Below are 16,714 nucleotides of genomic sequence, written 5' to 3'. Positions count from 1 at the left end.
TGGTGTGTCATTGGGGTCTTTTCTTTCTGCTGAACTTCTACTTTTTGCCCCCGAGGTTGCCTAGTAGGGACTTATTTGCTCTTTTCTTATCATTAAAATTAGTAACTTATGGAGAACGTTAACTCATTCCCATGGACCCTGAGGTGTCCGAGGAGAGTGACAATTATGACAAGTTTATAGTTACTGTATTATTGTTTGGCAGTGTTGTTCAATTAGATGTTAAATATTGACTTCAAAATCACCAAGCAGGTCATGTCATCTGACTCAGATTGCAACTTGTGCACTAAATGTATCTCAGAATATTTTATCATGTGTGGATCAAGGCAAGGCAATTCTATTTCTATATCACCATTCAGATGTGAGGCAATTCACAGTGCTTTACAAGGAAAACAAGAACTACATTAAAAGGTGATTAGGAATCTTAAGCGATTAAGATGATACATTAAAACAAAGTGATTAAGAAAGGCATAAAAGCGAAATATAGTTAAAGCTTTGTTAAGATAAAGCTAATAAAATAAAAGGCAATTGTTTATTGGAAAACCTGAATAATGTTTTAAGACCTGATTTAAAAGAAGTGAATGTGCCTGCAATCCTCAGGTGTTCGGGAGGTTAGTACCACAGGTGAGGAGTGTAGCAACTAAAAGCTGCTTCACCTTGCTTCTGACTCAGTGAACACTTAGTTAACTTCTTCCTGAGGACCTCAGGGGTAAACATACATATTATACAAGCAACTTGGACATGTATTTAGGCCTGGGACAATTCAAAGCTTTATAGACAAGTGGACTGATTTTAAAGTTAATTCTTTAACACACAGGCAGTACAGGTATAATGTGCTCCACCCTCTTAGTGTTGGTGAGACTCTGGATGAGCTGCAGTTGGTTAACAGACCTGTAAACACACCGTTCCAATAATCTGCCTGGCTGAAAGTAAATGTATGAGCAAGTTTCTCTGAACCCTGTTTGGTCAGAGATCCTTTAATTCCAGCAATATTTTTCATTTGGAAGTAAGCTGATTTTATTATTTCTTAATGATCCAATTCATACTCCTCAGAAAAAGACCCAGGGCAGGCTTGTCTATGACCTCTGACTCACGAAATGCAGCCTGATGCAACCAAAAGCAGAATCACAAGCTTTTCTCTACATTCTTGACCCTCGCTGGCTGCCGTTCTGATTCAGGGAGGGTCTGAATGAATGACCTCTACTGAGCCGCGCTGTGCCGCAGCCAATCAGAAGCAGATTTACTAAAAATCAGCCAATTAGCGCAGTTGTAGTTCAGCCCATCAGACTGCTCCTCTTGCACATGCGCACCAGGCGGCAGCGTGACACGCGTGTGGAGGAAGTGCAGTGACAGTGGTGGTGTTCTCGCGTCTCTCCTGACTGAACCGGGGAAACTGAGCTTTATCCGCGGCCGCCGACATGTCGTGGCTGTTCGGCCTGAACAAGGGGCAGCCGGAGCCGCCGCCCGGCCTGCCGCTGCAGCCTCCACCTCCTCCGCCGCCCGCAGGAGGCTCCAGCGGCGGGGGAGATAAACCCAAGGACAAATGGAGCAACTTCGATCCCACCGGGCTCGAGCGGGCTGCTCAGGCGGCCAAAGAGCTCGACAAGTCCCGTAAGTGTTTGAGGGGGTCGCCACACCGGGGGGAGGTGGCGATTGTAGCAGGTCGAGCTGGGAGTCATGATGGAGCAACATCTTACTCCATCTGCTTCTGGGTGGTCGAGGCAGTGATGCAACTGCTTAATGAGGCCCTCACTGGCAGACTGCACCCCCCGGAATCCAGATTATTTAATCCAAGGAGAGCTGCTGATGGTCTAACCGGCCAGAGCTCGACTGCACAGAGCTTCATTCACTGAGGGGGAGGGGTCAAAGGTCACAACCTTGTAGTCTGGTGGGCAAACATCCCAAAACCTCTGGTGCAACGATTCACTTTGTTTTTGTCATGATTTAATTTGATCACCTCAGTCACCAGGAGGCATGAGAAAAACCCCTCATCCTTCTATTGTCCTGTGATCGGTATCATCCAGGACACGCCAAGGAAGCCCTGGACCTGGCCCGCATGCAGGAGCAGAGCACTCAGATGGAGCACCAGAGCAAAATGAAGGTATAGCAGACAATCACTGCTCATGCTGATGTGGATCCGTGCACAACTGCACGACACACCTTGTTCAAAAGGAGTAAATGTGTACAGTGAAAATGTTTCATTATTCATGGACTCTAAAAACTAACATTCCCATACACCGTATCTTGACTTAGTACTATTGTGAGGTTACGCAGATTATTTTAGTATCCCCGTGGATGATTAGTTTGAAGTTCTAGAATCGCATATCTCGTATTCTGCATGTGTTTGTGAAGCTCCATGACGCAGCAGCACATTTCTAACCTCAATGTGTTCATGTTCTCTCCCTGTGCGTCTCCAACAGGAGTATGAAGCAGCGGTGGAGCAGCTCAAAGGCGACCAGATACGCACCCAGGGTGAAGAGAGGAGAAAAACTCTGAACGAGGAGACCAAACAGCATCAGGCGGTGAGAGAAAAAGCAGCAGATGTTTCGTCTTTATAATCGATGGAAATATATCGCAGAAGAGACTAAATGGTGTTTTGTGGTTTTGTCTCGTGCCAGAGAGCTCAGTACCAAGACAAACTGGCCAGGCAGCGATATGAGGACCAACTCAGGCAACAGGTGGTTTTTTTTATTTATTTATTTAATTTCTTCACATTAAACATGAAATGATTCCCAATGACAAACGCAGTCATATCTTTAAAATTTGCATTCTTTCATCAACAGCAAGCGCTGAATGAGGACAACCTTCGTAAGCAGGAGGAGTCTGTACAGAAGCAGGAGGCCATGAGAAAAGGTACAGACAATATCCCGATGACAGGGTATTTTCCAAGCGCTTGGATATTTTGACTAAATGTTTTGACGCACTTGTGTTGTGATTCCCGCAGCAACGATAGAGCACGAAATGGAGCTGCGACACAAGAATGAGCTTCTGCGCATCGAGGCCGAGTCTAAAGCTCGAGCCCGCGTGGAGAGAGAAAACGCCGATATAATCCGAGAGCAAATCCGTCTGAAAGCGGCGGAGCACAGACAAACGGTCCTGGAGTCCATAAAGTAAGCCGGTCCCCTCCGACGGCCACTGTGGCGGTGGCCGGTTGTCAGGTGTTAAATTAAAGATGTGCTGAATGCAACTGTTGCTCCTGGAGAAGGCGTGCGTTGACAATGAAGCTGTGTTTGCCGACAGGACTGCCGGCGCCGTGTTTGGAGAAGGATTCAGGGCCTTTGTGTCCGACTGGGACAAAGTGACCGCCACAGTAAGAGCCTTGTAGAGCACATCCCATCAACTTGTGTTGACCAAACGTACACAGCAGAAGCCGTTTCAGTTTCACATTCTGACTGAAGATGGACACAACAACAGTACTCGTAGTTCACGATTGATGAAAGAATTATTTGAAAATTGATTCTCATGTTTCTCAAGAAACTCCAAAAGTCAATTTATTTATTTTTTTTAGTTTTCCTTGAAAAAAAGGTTCTTCAGCACTACTCTTACAAGTGAAATAGAATACTGAGACGAGTGAGTCTTCTAGTTTTCATTGTACAAATGATTGAGTTCATAAAATGCATGTAAGGGAATACCAAGAAGACAATATGTCTCAAGTGAAACAATCTAACTATGATAGTTTGTCTCTGCTGACACTGCAGTATGCTTCTTGTTTATGTCTGCAGTGAACCTTCTCTAATAGGCGTCTGTCCGTGTTATCAGGTGGCAGGACTCACCCTTCTGGCCGTAGGAGTGTATTCAGCCCGCAATGCTACGGCGGTGGCAGGACGTTACGTGGAGGCCAGGCTGGGCAAGCCGTCTCTAGTGCGGGAGACGTCCCGATTCACTGTGGCAGAGGCGATCAAGCATCCAGTCAAGGTGACTGTCAAACAGTTCATCTCTTCGCATTTGTGTTTCAAATTTAGTTCTGAAAATCGATTTATTTATTTTCTTCCCCCCTCCGTTCTTAAAACCATCCAGACGACCAAACGTCTGAAGAGTAAACCTCAGGATGCCCTTGAAGGAGTTGTGCTCAGCGTAAGTGGACACTGTTGCTAAAAGTAAGAACAAATGGGCATTTTTCCAAGTTTCACACAACTCAAAATAAGTTTTCGCTGTTTTCTCAGCCCCCTTTGGAGGAGCGCGTGCGTGACATCGCCATAGCAACGAGGAACACGAGGCAGAACCACGGCCTCTACAGGAACATCCTAATGTACGGCCCTCCAGGGACTGGAAAAACACTGTTCGCAAAGGTACATACGAGGACTGAACGGTGTGAATGCTGGGACGCGTGGACTCTTTATGTGACCGTGCGCAATGCTTGTGTCGATTAGAAATTGGCAGTGCATTCTGGGATGGACTACGCCATTATGACTGGTGGCGATGTAGCGCCGATGGGCCGCGATGGGGTGACTGCCATGCACAAAGTGTTTGACTGGGCCAACACGAGTCGACGCGGGTAAAAGCAGTCAACACTTAACACACACCTCCTCTGTCCTCCAGTATTTAAAGATGACGTGTCGGAGCAGCCGTGGCAGAGTGTCTGATGTTGGTTGTGTATGTTTCCTTACAGCTTACTGCTTTTTGTTGATGAAGCTGACGCATTCCTCCGCAAGAGGTCCACTGTAAGTCTCCATGTGTTTTAACTTTACAGAAACTTTCATTTGAAATGAATGGAAAAGGTGAAAAGTTCATGCTCCAGTGATACAGTGAAGTCGGACGTGTGCGTTCAAACGCTAAAGGTCACATTAAGTCCACCTGTAACGGTTAACGTGCATTTTTAGGTTCTTCCTGAAGATTAACCCAAAAGCTTGAATACCCTCAACTTTTTGTGAGTAGTGTATCAGCCAGAAGTAACTATGCTTTTTTACTATTTCATCTTTTTTGTAGGAGAAAATCAGTGAAGACCTCAGAGCCACTTTGAATGCGTTCCTGTATCGCACCGGAGAGCAGAGCAACAAGTAAAACATTGTTCATATACAAACCCTCATCGCTTCATGTTCTTACACTGACTCACTTTAACTGGCTGCTAAAAGTGATGATGTGGACAACTGGCCTAAACGTTGTCTTTTTTTTTTTTCCATGGTATCGCAGGTTTATGCTGGTGTTGGCCAGTAATCAGCCGGAGCAGTTCGACTGGGCCATAAATGACCGCATTGATGAAATAGTGAATTTCGCTCTGCCGGGTCCGGAGGAGAGGGAGCGGCTGGTGCGCTTGTACTTCGACAAATATGTGCTCGAGCCGGCCACCGGGGGGAGGCAGTGAGTACAGTCCCCGCACTGCAACACAGGGACACGACTCGCATCCAAACCACTGCACAAGTGCCATTGTGCAATTTGTGATATTTAAGAATTATCCTTGGCTGAAAGTCTGAGCCAACAGACGAATTAGAAACGGACTTGATGCTTCATTAAGTACAAAGATAAATGACATGAACTTTTAAAGTATTATTAAGTCACAAGTATAGAAACGGAAGTATTTTCACTCCCCTCTCATGAGCTTGTCTGTTTTGTGTGGTTCACTGTAGGAGGATGAAGCTTGCACAGTTCGATTATGGTGTAAAGTGTTCCGAGATAGCGAAACGGACAGACGGCATGTCGGGACGAGAGATCTCCAAGTTGGGTGTAGCCTGGCAGGTACGTGTTTTTTCTTTTTTTTTTTTTTTTTTTTCCCCCTACAGAATAGCAAAGCTCATTTTAATGTCTGTGTTCCTTTTCTTGACAATGACTTAAAAGATTAAGAGAATGGTATGTTTAAACATTAAATCTGTCATTGAAGGCGGCAGCATATTCCTCTGAAGACGGCGTCCTGACGGAGGCCATGATTGACGCCCGGGTGGACGACGCCGTCAAGCAGCACCTTCAGAAGATGGACTGGTTGCACGGAGAGGAAGAAGCCGTGGCAAAGAGCCTCACACCGCCACCCTCTGGTGCGACCGGCAGTGCTGGGAAAATGGGTTTTACTTTGCCCCTCAGCGAAGCGCCTGAGGCACAGGAGGTGATCGCTCCAGCTCTCGAGGTCATCACGAAACCAGAAGTGGAAGATGTCCCGCCTCCGATGGACGTGGACAAATTGGTGGAGGACAAAAGTGCCATTCCCGCTGAAAAAGACTGTGCCAATGAAGAAGCTGTGACTACAACCGAGAGCTTAGGAGGCCAGGCTGCCTCCAGTCAGGCAAAGAAGGAGAAAGAAGACGAGCCTGGATCTTCTCCTCCAAAAGAGGGAACTCCAGTTTGAGTGGTTGATTCTTCCGGGGTGGGGGTGGAGGGGGGCTGGATTAGAAGGATAAGTGTCCTCTCTCTTCAGCTCGTCTGTCAGTTTAAGTCTAAATGCCTGCTGGGCTGTCTCAGTACCAGAAGATGAGATAACAAATTACCTTTTCAAACCACAAATGATGCCTGAAACAATTTCAATTTAATATATATGTTCAATGTAAAAGTGTAATTTACTAGGAAACCTGACACTGAATCTGTAATCGCACTATATACATGTTGTCCGAAGTGGAGTGTCTTTGAAATGATTAAATGGATCCATGTTTTCATAAAAGTTCATTTTAATCATTGTGTGGTCGCGGTTGCAGAAGGACCAAATCCACCAGAGCAGACAATGACGGTTTCTTTCTTCTGAACAATTGAAAATCACTGGAATGACAAATTGGACGAACATTAGATCATACTAATAAGACACTGAGAGATAAATCAGACACACTAAATGAACAATGATCCAGAGTTCCAAACCACATAGGATTTTAATTCTTCATGGTAATAGTGAGTCTTCAGTGAAAGCTTCTGACACAAACCAGGATCAAGGACATGAAACTGACTTTGGTTTGTGGTCAGACGCATGATAGAAATCCCTGTTGCTCGTAATCCCATACTTTCATGCACTATGATGTACAGACTCGCATACTCGTCTAATTAAAGGGTTGGAGTGGAGATGACAAAGCTGACCTGAACTGTGCTTCATTAAATCCCTTACAAAGCAGCTTTATAAAAGTTTCCCCCTCACTACCAGAATCATAGAGGAGAACCACGGGAGGTCATTTCATTCATTCAGACGACGCTAATAAAGTGATTCTGATATTGGTCATTTTAGTAAAACATGGATTAGAAATGAATAATTTTTTATGGAATGTTTATGAATTTCATTAGTGTAATTAAAAAAAAGACATTTTACTACAACCTTCCCTTGATAAATGTTTCATAAAAGATGAAATTATTCAGGTTTGCTTGAGTCGTTTTAATCTCCATAATTTAAAAGATGAGCGACAAACACGTTTCATCCAAAGCAAAAACAAACTAATCCTGTGATAACATCAATCCGCCGTGTCGGGATCAAACCTCTAAAGAAGTTTATTTCTTATATTAGAATCAATGTAACAAAGTTACTGGACAAGCTGGCGAGTTTCACCGTTCATGAATGAATGTTTTTTTTTATCTTGATATATTAGTGGTAAAACCTGACACTGAGGATTACATACGATAAGCATCAAGGTTTGCAATGTGGTGATAAGAGTAAAAGCTTCATGTCTCTTTAGGGAACGACACACAGACTGAACTTTCACTCAGAGCAGGACAAACTACCCCAAAATCTGTGAAAATAGAAATGGATGTTATTTCCCCCCACAGGCATGTGAGTTGAACCCACTCAATGAACCCCATGTAATCTAATTAATTTTAAAATAAAAACAAGCTACTGAGAAAACCCACAATTTGGCTTATTTCCGTAATTAACACAAACTGCCAGTGTTTGTAACTGCACACAAATACCAGTACACAAAAATTTAAGGTTTATAGATTAAAAATTGTTTGCGCACTAAGAAGCAACCTAAAATTTTAAAAACTGAAAGAGCATATTTAAAGTCGTAAATGGTTCTAAAGTTGTATTAAAATAATGTACATATCTGGGGAATAAATTCCTAAAGGTGAATTACTCCAAAAGTACTTAAGTGTATTTGTAATTGAGTCCATACCTGTTTAATATGAACACATTTCTGCTAAAAGAGGTTCTCTCGGTTTAAAATGAGGCCATTTCATGACGACCACAGCCTGAACAGCACAAAGCCAAACAAACAGCCAGGAGATGTTTTAGTCTTTAGTAGATTCAAATATACATACAGAAAAATCAGGCACTCGGAGCGGAGCTCGCGGTTTGGAAATAATTACGATGCTTCAATTCTTTCAACATTTACAAAAGAAGAAGAAAAAAAAAAAAATACTAAGTCCTGAAAGACAGCATATCAGTTTAAATATAAATGAAAACACATGGGAGGAGAGCCTCTGAGGATCTACATTTGGTTATTGATCAGGCCACTCTCTTTAACTTCACCTACAACCGTCGCACAACAAAAACAATCAGCTCAAATAAATCTACTCTCCTCCCAAGAATAAAAAAACATTGACACTGTCCTCAAGTCAAGAATGATCAAACATATTCTTAAATGAACAACAATATACCAAATGAAGAGATAAATCACTATAAATATGAATCGAACACAAAATTAAGGGCTCGTAGGGGCGTTGCTGAACCTGGTGGTTGTGGGTGTTATGGCTCTCCCTGAGGAGACTTGGGTGGGCGAGTTCACTGGGCTGGAGTTGGAGGACGACCTTGGCCTGACCTTGACCTGAAGGTATAAAGGCAGCATGAGAGCAGCAAGCCTGTCCTCTGAACCCAGGGGAAACCCTTCCCTACCAGCATATCCAACAGCAGCCATTTGTTAGATGCTGACCTAAAGCTGTTTGTCTGTGTGTGTGTGTCTGTCTGTGTGTGTGTGTCTGTCTGTGTATGTGTGTGTGTGTGTGTAGCAGCACGTTCACACAGTGTGTGTGTGTGTGTGTGTGTGTGCGCACTGTGTTTTCGATGACTGCATGAAGTGTGCAAGTCCATTTCCTATCATGATTGCTTATGATCCCAGTCTGTGATTATTGCAAGTTCGTATTTGTGCGTCAGTAGAAGCAGACAGTGTGGAGAAAAGATCTCTTGCTCTTCTCTTCAAACTCTTGTAGAAGCTCATCGATTTCATTTTCCATGTCGTCACTGTGCTGAATCTGCAGGTTGAGAGAAGCACATCGAACACAGCTTTAACCGTCAAGATTATCAGACAATAATTGTGTAATAGAAAACTACACAATAAGATAAAAAATAAATAAATCTGCCCTTTGACAATCATCAGCAGTGAGAAGCTTGCCGGGAGACACTCACACACTGACACAGCTCACAGATGAGGAAGGCGCCCAGCGTGGCTTCCTCGTGGTTGTCCTGAATGTCCACATTGATTACATGTACCGGCTGCAGAGTCTCCTGCTCTCTTGAGCTTAGATCTGGGGAGCAACACAGAAGACAAGCAGAGTGACCGACATGCGTTTCAAGGTTTCCAATTAGGAAATCGGTCTGCTATCGTCAGCAAGTGTCCAAGCACTGCGACTGCAAGGAGACAAGACGGACGTGCTGAGAGAATCGTCACCTTCCAGCACTTGGTCATAAACTCTCTCTTCGCAGGTGATGACCAGGTCGAACTTCTCCTTGCAGTCCTGAAAGCGTTCTGGCTTCGACTTGATGCGCTTGTTGCGGTCCAGCATGTGCAGGATGCCATTCTGTGTGTATCTGAGTGGTGGCAGGTCAAGGAGTACAGCAGGAGCTGAGGCAGCACAACAGACTCATCACAGCATCACACCGGACTGGGAGGAACAGAGCCACAGTGCCCTCTAGAGGCGGCGACTAGTTATTACCGAGTGGTCAGACACGCTGTGAAAATGGACTTTGAGAAGAAGAATTGTAAACTTAAACGGCACTTTCTCCATTCAGCAAAGGTTTAATGCTGGGATTAACAAGGCACTCTGACAATTACGGTTTCAGTTGTTTTTTTTTTTCTTTAACTTTATTCAACATTTGATTCTTTAAAAAAAAAAAAAAAAGCTGTACTATTGACAAAATGACATGGCCAGTGTATAACAGGCCTTACTCACCTTCCAGGTTGTGAACATGACTACGAGCTTTAACGGCCTTTCAATGAGGGCAACAGAGAACCATGGGAAGTCACAATGTTTCATTGTAAGCAGCATGTTTACAATTTCCCTAAAAATGTGGGGCTCAGCTTTGACATATATGAAAAGGCAAACCAACCACGGGCTGGTAAACGCTACGGTAGTAATATTGTTTTTACAGCAACAGGACAACAGCAAGTGAAATACTTTTACCAGAGGTCTTCATAATAAAATCCACGGCAGCGTCCTTTGACACAAGTCCTACATTTAAGCCTCTTAACTGATTCACCTGTGTAATGGTGATATACATTTGAATATTATTTATGTATGAACAATTAAAGCACAACCATTACATTTTATATTGTCATACAACTTAATTTCTCCATTTTCAATAAAAGATTAGAAAAGTATGTCCAAGATTTTTTTGTGCTTTTGGTTTAACAAATCAAAGACTATCAGTATGAGACCAAATTATGAACTTACCTTACTTTGAGTACCAAATCTTTTAAATGTTATAAATGTCGTCTCAATACCCCCCCCCCCCCCTTGTTTTTTTGAGCTAATTTGATGCGTTTGTGACCTCTTAGGTTCTGTCATAAATTAAGAATTCTGAAAACATTTTATATAACCAGTGTAATAATATTCAGACAAGGTTCCTCATTTTGCCAATGAGACAAATGCCATCATGTTTACTCGTCTTAAAATAATTGTGGGTGATGTGGCTGAAACTGCCACACCAAAATGGTTATTTAAACAATAATTAGAAAGAAACAAAATGTTTAAAATCCAAACAAGCCATCTTTAAAGTTGATGCTCTCCCTACAAACTTTTTTTCTTTCAATTTTGTAGTCCCAGGAAAAAAAGAAAAATCTTTAACCTCTAAATTCCAGTTGCTGTTGCTCACCTGTTGCATTATCCAGTATGTTATCACCACTAAAGTTAAAGTCTTAATAAAGACGCATGTATCGGTCACTGAGTTCGCCGGTTGTTTACCCATTAGGGTCCCACGCTTTGTGTTGTTCCAAGCCTCATACACTTACAGGAGAACCCACTAACATGAACATCCAATTAAGACAAACAAACGTGGCCCATGGTGTCTGCTTCACTGCCCACTACAGGAAATGTGTGTTAAAAAAAGAAGAAAAAAAAAAAGAAGAAGAAGTGAGCAGGGGATACAGTTCCTTGTCCTTGCGGACCAAATCGTTGTACATCTGTTCATATGATGTTTTGAAGTCATACACATTTGGTTTATCCGGGGCAGGACCGGGTAGCTTCACATGAGACCCTGTGCCAAATGAGCGCACATCAAATCCTCGTTTGCTGCAAAAAGGAAAAACAAAACAAAACAGGTGAGTATTGAAAGATTTTCACAAGAACATTCAACGCATACAGGAACAGTGCAATCTAATCGGATGAAACCTCTCTGACAATCGGGATAAACAGTGTGCCTGCGAGCTCTTAAGGCGAGTTTAAAGATGAAATGTTAGATTTAGGGTCATTTCCAGATTTCTCTCTGATCAGATTGTTCAAATTGTGACCCAAAAAAAAAAACCTCAACTCAGGAAGAATGAATAGAATTTTGTGTTTTCCAGCTGCGTGTAACTGCTGTCAGACCTGTTTGTTGTCCAGATGTTAGACACAATGGACACAAACAGCTGTTGACGAAAGCTCGAGTCTTTAATGTTCAATGTGGTGACAGATGGGAGCCAAGCTGCACTCCCTCGCTTTCCTAACAGGGGGCGCTATTGTCGACATGTGAGGGGGGGGGGGGCGGGGGGAGAAAAAAAAAACTATCCGAAAACTTGGGCCTTGATTTGAAATCCCTGAATCTGAAAGCAAAATCTGTGTGGAGCAGTGCTGTAAACTATCGTCAGCCAGAAACACAGACAGTTGAGTTAAAAACGATGCAGAGTCCATGAAATGAGAGTCCATTGTTCAACAGCGAGAGGCCCGGCGGACTTGACGGTCTGTCAAGAGTCGACGCGGCTCGGCAGTGGCTGACAAAACGGTTCGATAGCCCACGGACTTGGTCTACTCTGTGAGCTCTTTCTCTTCATTTCTTCGTCTTTACCTGAGGAAATTGTGCGCTTCCATACTGCGGTTCTGGTTGCTCGAGCACACAACCGCCACGCGCAGCGGGTAGCTCGGCATCGCGACTCTCCGGCTGAACCTAAACGACACGAGCGACCAGGATCTAATGCGAAGCAGCTACTGGGCTCCGTGTTGGAACAATCAACCGAAAACAGACTGATTTGAGTTCAGCTTCAACGCGTTTCGACGGCAAACACTGTGTGGCTGGCCGCCGTTATAAGCAGGAAGTTAAAATGGCGGAGCCCGGTCCGTTCCGGCTTTATGGGGTGATGTCATGCGGGGGCGGGGCTTCTATTACGTCACGCAGAAAAAATGCAGCGACGTAAAAGTGACGTCTGTAAATAAACGTTTTTTTCCAGTGAAGTGAGAATGGAAACACTTCTGGTGTTTTGTTTTTCTTTCAACAAAAAAAAATCAGCCAAACCCAATAAGATCTATCTATCTATCTATCTATCTATCTATCTATCTGTCTATCTATCTATCTATCTATCTATCTATCTATCTATCTATCTATCTATCTATCTATCTATCTATCTATCTATCTATCTATCTATCTATATCTATATCTATCTATCTATCTATCTATCTATCTATCTCTATCTATCTATCTATCTATCTATCTATCTATCTATATCTATCTATCTATCTATCTATCTATCTATCTATCTATCTATCTATCTATCTATCTATCTATCTATCTATCTATCTATCTATCTAGCTATCTGTCTGTCTATCTATCTGTCTGTCTGTCTGTCTATCTATCTATCTATCTATCTATCTATCTATCTATCTATCTATCTATCTATCTATCTATCTATCTATCTATCTATCTATCTATCTATCTATCTATCTATCTATCTATCTATCTATCTATCTATCTATCTGTCTGTCTGTCTGTCTGTCTGTCTATCTATCTATCTGTCTGTCTGTCTGTCTATCTATATCTATCTATCTATCTATCTATCTATCTATCTATCTATCTATCTATCTATCTATCTATCTATCTATCTATCTATCTATCTATCTATCTATCTATCTATCTATATACATAGTCTGTTGTCTGCAAATATCCTAACTATCTTTACGTATTTGTGCAATGTTGAGCTGCTGTGATGACTGAATTTCTCCATGTGGGATTTATTAAGTCTGATCTCGTCTCATCTCATCTTATCTCATCTTAGCTAAAACCTGGAGTGAAACAAAGTGAATGCCCTGGAATAGAACTTCAAAGTCATTACTGTTTCCAAGTTATAGAATAGAATAGAATAGAATAGAATAGAATAGAATAGAATAGAATAGAAAATATGGGATATGGTGTGGTTAATTGACGGTGTGGTTCCTGGCAGTCTTTCAGGAGATGACATCAATTCCTGACTACAGCTGTTGTATGTTCCAGGCAGTCTGTGAGTCATCATGTTGTTGTGAATGATTCTGTCAATAGAGCATCATAAAATGAAGTTATTATTATACAATATTCAAACAATGTGGTTTTGCAAATCATGGAGCTACTTTGACGGAGAAGAGGCATGAATTTCATCCGAAAAACTTGCCTAATCGGCGAAATGGGCAAGGGCTATGGACAAACACACACACACACACACACACACACACACACACACACACACACACACACACACACACACACACACACACACACACACACACACACACACACACACACACACACACACCAGAAGTAATACTTTCCTAAACGTTTTGAATATATTAATGTTTGCACACTCTTTATTTAAATAAATGTTGTGGTTTATGTATGTTTATGTTTATAAATGATGTGTTTACCTGAATCTGGTGTGCTCCAGACGGGGGAGATCAAAAACATGCAGGAGTATCTTTAAGAAGGACAATACAATACAAGTTTAAGTTATAATGGACTAACTTATATAGCACCTTTTTGCTGACTACAGCCCCAAAGCGCTTTACACAGCTCATCACATTCACACACCATTGTAGACTGCAGCTGTGTAAGGCGCTGTCACTCCAGTGGGGACAGTTTGGGGTTCAGTGCCCAAGGACACTTTGGCATGTAGGCAGGCAGGGATGGGAATTGAACTTGCAACCTTCCGATTGGGGGACAACCGCTCTTCCAACCAAGTTATGCCACCCCAATGTTGTATTAAACCCCTGATCAGATGTATGTTTTCTGGATCATTTGTTAAAAAAACGAGAATAATTGTTTTTGTCCAAAAAATGTATACACACAGATAATGAATGGATGAATCAACCTCCAGATTTGCATGTTTTCCACAGTTATCCACCGTTTTCGTTGTATAAAAAAAAAAAAAAATCATATTTGATTTTGGCATTTCTAAATTACCTTGAATGTAAAAACCAGTACATATACAAATAGACACAATGTGAATAATACAGACAGCCTTGAAGTATTAAAAATGACCTTGTACTTTATTCACTGATAGCAGTACAGACAGGCATTCTACCTCAAGTCGTGTGAAACAGTATTTAGAGATTGTACACCAGATTGTATTGCCTTTTACAAAGAAGCTACACACAGCCTACTACCTACTGTAACCCAAAAGCAAAACTAAAAGTGGCATGAGTTAGTTGAGGGTAAAACTGCATGTCAGTAAAATTTCATTCTCAACAAGGACATGTTCACAGGCTGCACTTTGTAAAACCGTTGTGTCTGATGTACCAAAAGCCATTTGATGAGTTCTATTGCTGTATAAACTGTCTTGCTTTCAGACTTACAGAGTGATTAACATTCCATCTTAAACAAAAGTTAACAGTAAACTGCTGTATTTATTAAACGTGATTTATTAGTAAGTTTGGTTTAGTGCATCCTCGTAGAGGTTGACAAGGCGTGTTACTTGCGGAGCCACAGTAGATTGTGCTTCAGGTTGGTCATGACAGGACGAGCATCGTATGGACACAAAAAAGATCTGTGATGGAAATGGCTTACCATGATCACGACTCCATGTGTGAACGTTAAATGTGAACTTTTTGTTTTTCTTTTTTAGCTCTTTAGCAGTGCGTCAGTGCCGTGAGTGAGTGCGGTAGGAGTACGCGTGCTGCGTCGAGGGGCTCATGATGTTCTCGGTGATATATGCCACCAGCAGACAGATGATGACCAGCATCACGCAGATCGCGCCCCCCACCGTCGTCATGGCGATCACGATGTCCTGCATCCCTGACGGCGGCAGCGTAAACTCCACGCAATCCCGCCGCTCGGCCGCGCTCCCCGCCAGGGGGCGCAGGCACAGGCGGTACGGGATGTTTTCGTGCAGCTCGGCCAGGAGAAAGTCCGTGCAGCCGGACCCAAGATGGACACCGGCGCACTCGAACTGAGTGTAGCTGCCGTTCCACCAGCAGCTCAGCTCGTAGCCGCCGCGTCTGTGGCGTCGGCCACTGAAAACAGTGTCGGACGGCGGGGTGTCGTCCCGAGTTCGATTCCCCCCGTTTTGCTTGGCCTGCGCGTGCTGCCGGGTCCACTGTAACAGCACGCTGCCGTTGATGAGTATGTTCGCCACCAGGTTGCCCACTGACACCACCGTCCTGCAGTCCCCCACCTGACATTTGTACCCAATCAGCGCATTTCGAAAACACAGCTGCCCCCCGATGCCCCCCTCCATCACCCGGTAGGCACAGACCGGTGACTCCCCCTCCCCCGGGCTCCAGCCGGGCGTCCTGACGGACCGTTCAGATGTCACAGTGGAAATGTCGCCTCGGCTGATGTTGAAGCCCCCCACGTGCTCCGGCACCTCTTGAAGCTTTGGTGACGGCCGCTCGTGGCTGTGATTGCCATCCGAGCTGCTGTTAGTGTGCGCGAGCGCGTTCTGGGCCGTCCCCACGTTACTCCTGCCTCTCACCTCCGATGATGAAGCTGAGGGAGAGGATGAGGATGCGGAGCTGCTGCGACGAGACCCGGCCGGCTGCTGTAATGTGCAGAGCAGGAGTGCCGATAAGGCGAGCAGTGATGGTCGCTTTTGGTTTTTCATCTCACGTCCTCTCCCTTAAGTCATTCGCTCTCACAGTGGATCAGATGGGCGACGGCACGAGGCGGGCTGGTGCTGGCGTCTGCCATAAGATCAGCTCTGCTTCATCGCACACGACCGAATCCCATAGAACGTCCATGTGCCAAAGGAGCGGGTAGACGTCTGCGGCAGAAATGACATTAAGCCTGATCATGCGGCCGTCCAGGAGATTCGACTGTGACCTTGCGCAGTACATCCATGCAAAATAAAGTCAAAATAAAGCCTGGGGCGTCATAACAATAAACTCTAGTCGCTCCGGCTGCACTCGCATTTATTGAAAATACTCACTAATTTGGATGTCACCCGGCTCTCTCGCCATCAGATTGGATTTCTTCTTCCTGTCTGGCTTTACGTAGACGCTTTGATGCCCACTGTGCGAGAGTGCACGTGGAGGAGCGCGCGCCTCGGAGTGCTTGGAAGCAGCGTGGGTGCGTGTGCAAAATATTTGTAGTCACCAGCGGTGGGTTTGTGAGTCATCGCCCCACACAGAGCTTCAGGTGTCTGTCAGTATAAACAGAAACAACAGCGCTGGACGGAGAGTTGGAACGAATCCACCTCCAGATGATGATCAAGTCACATTTATGATTTGATCCCAT

At 43.8% G+C, this 16,714-nt stretch overlaps 3 protein-coding genes across 3 annotated transcripts; 1 reads left to right on the top strand and 2 right to left on the bottom strand.

The window, feature by feature from the left end:
- Positions 1-1,308: 1,308 nt before the first annotated feature.
- atad3 (ATPase family AAA domain containing 3) lies at positions 1,309-7,225 on the top strand. Its single transcript, XM_080460666.1, has 16 exons — positions 1,309-1,608; positions 2,022-2,098; positions 2,418-2,519; positions 2,616-2,675; positions 2,781-2,850; positions 2,942-3,107; positions 3,238-3,307; positions 3,757-3,912; positions 4,015-4,071; positions 4,161-4,286; positions 4,368-4,492; positions 4,607-4,658; positions 4,924-4,994; positions 5,128-5,295; positions 5,562-5,670; positions 5,813-7,225. Exons 1-16 carry the CDS (start codon positions 1,416-1,418, stop codon positions 6,269-6,271), a joined length of 2,061 nt encoding a protein of 686 aa, XP_080316792.1. The 5' UTR covers positions 1,309-1,415; the 3' UTR covers positions 6,272-7,225.
- Positions 7,226-8,120: 895 nt separating this feature from the next.
- On the bottom strand, positions 8,121-12,371 carry ssu72 (SSU72 homolog, RNA polymerase II CTD phosphatase). Its single transcript, XM_080462339.1, has 5 exons — positions 12,089-12,371; positions 11,194-11,337; positions 9,498-9,637; positions 9,236-9,354; positions 8,121-9,081 (listed from the first exon to the last, which is right to left on the bottom strand). The coding sequence occupies exons 1-5, from the start codon at positions 12,166-12,168 to the stop codon at positions 8,980-8,982; spliced, it is 585 nt and encodes a 194-aa protein (XP_080318465.1). The 5' UTR covers positions 12,169-12,371; the 3' UTR covers positions 8,121-8,979.
- Positions 12,372-14,505: 2,134 nt separating this feature from the next.
- Positions 14,506-16,498, bottom strand: fndc10 (fibronectin type III domain containing 10). Its single transcript, XM_080462338.1, has 2 exons — positions 16,407-16,498; positions 14,506-16,241 (listed from the first exon to the last, which is right to left on the bottom strand). Exon 2 carries the CDS (start codon positions 16,080-16,082, stop codon positions 15,120-15,122), a length of 963 nt encoding a protein of 320 aa, XP_080318464.1. The 5' UTR covers positions 16,083-16,241; positions 16,407-16,498; the 3' UTR covers positions 14,506-15,119.
- Between the last annotated feature and the right edge of the window lie 216 nt (positions 16,499-16,714).

This window comes from Lipophrys pholis, assembly GCF_963383615.2.
Source record: "Lipophrys pholis genome assembly, chromosome: 4".
Classification (NCBI taxonomy): domain Eukaryota; kingdom Metazoa; phylum Chordata; class Actinopteri; order Blenniiformes; family Blenniidae; genus Lipophrys; species Lipophrys pholis.
This window is presented reverse-complemented; position numbering and strand designations above follow the sequence as displayed.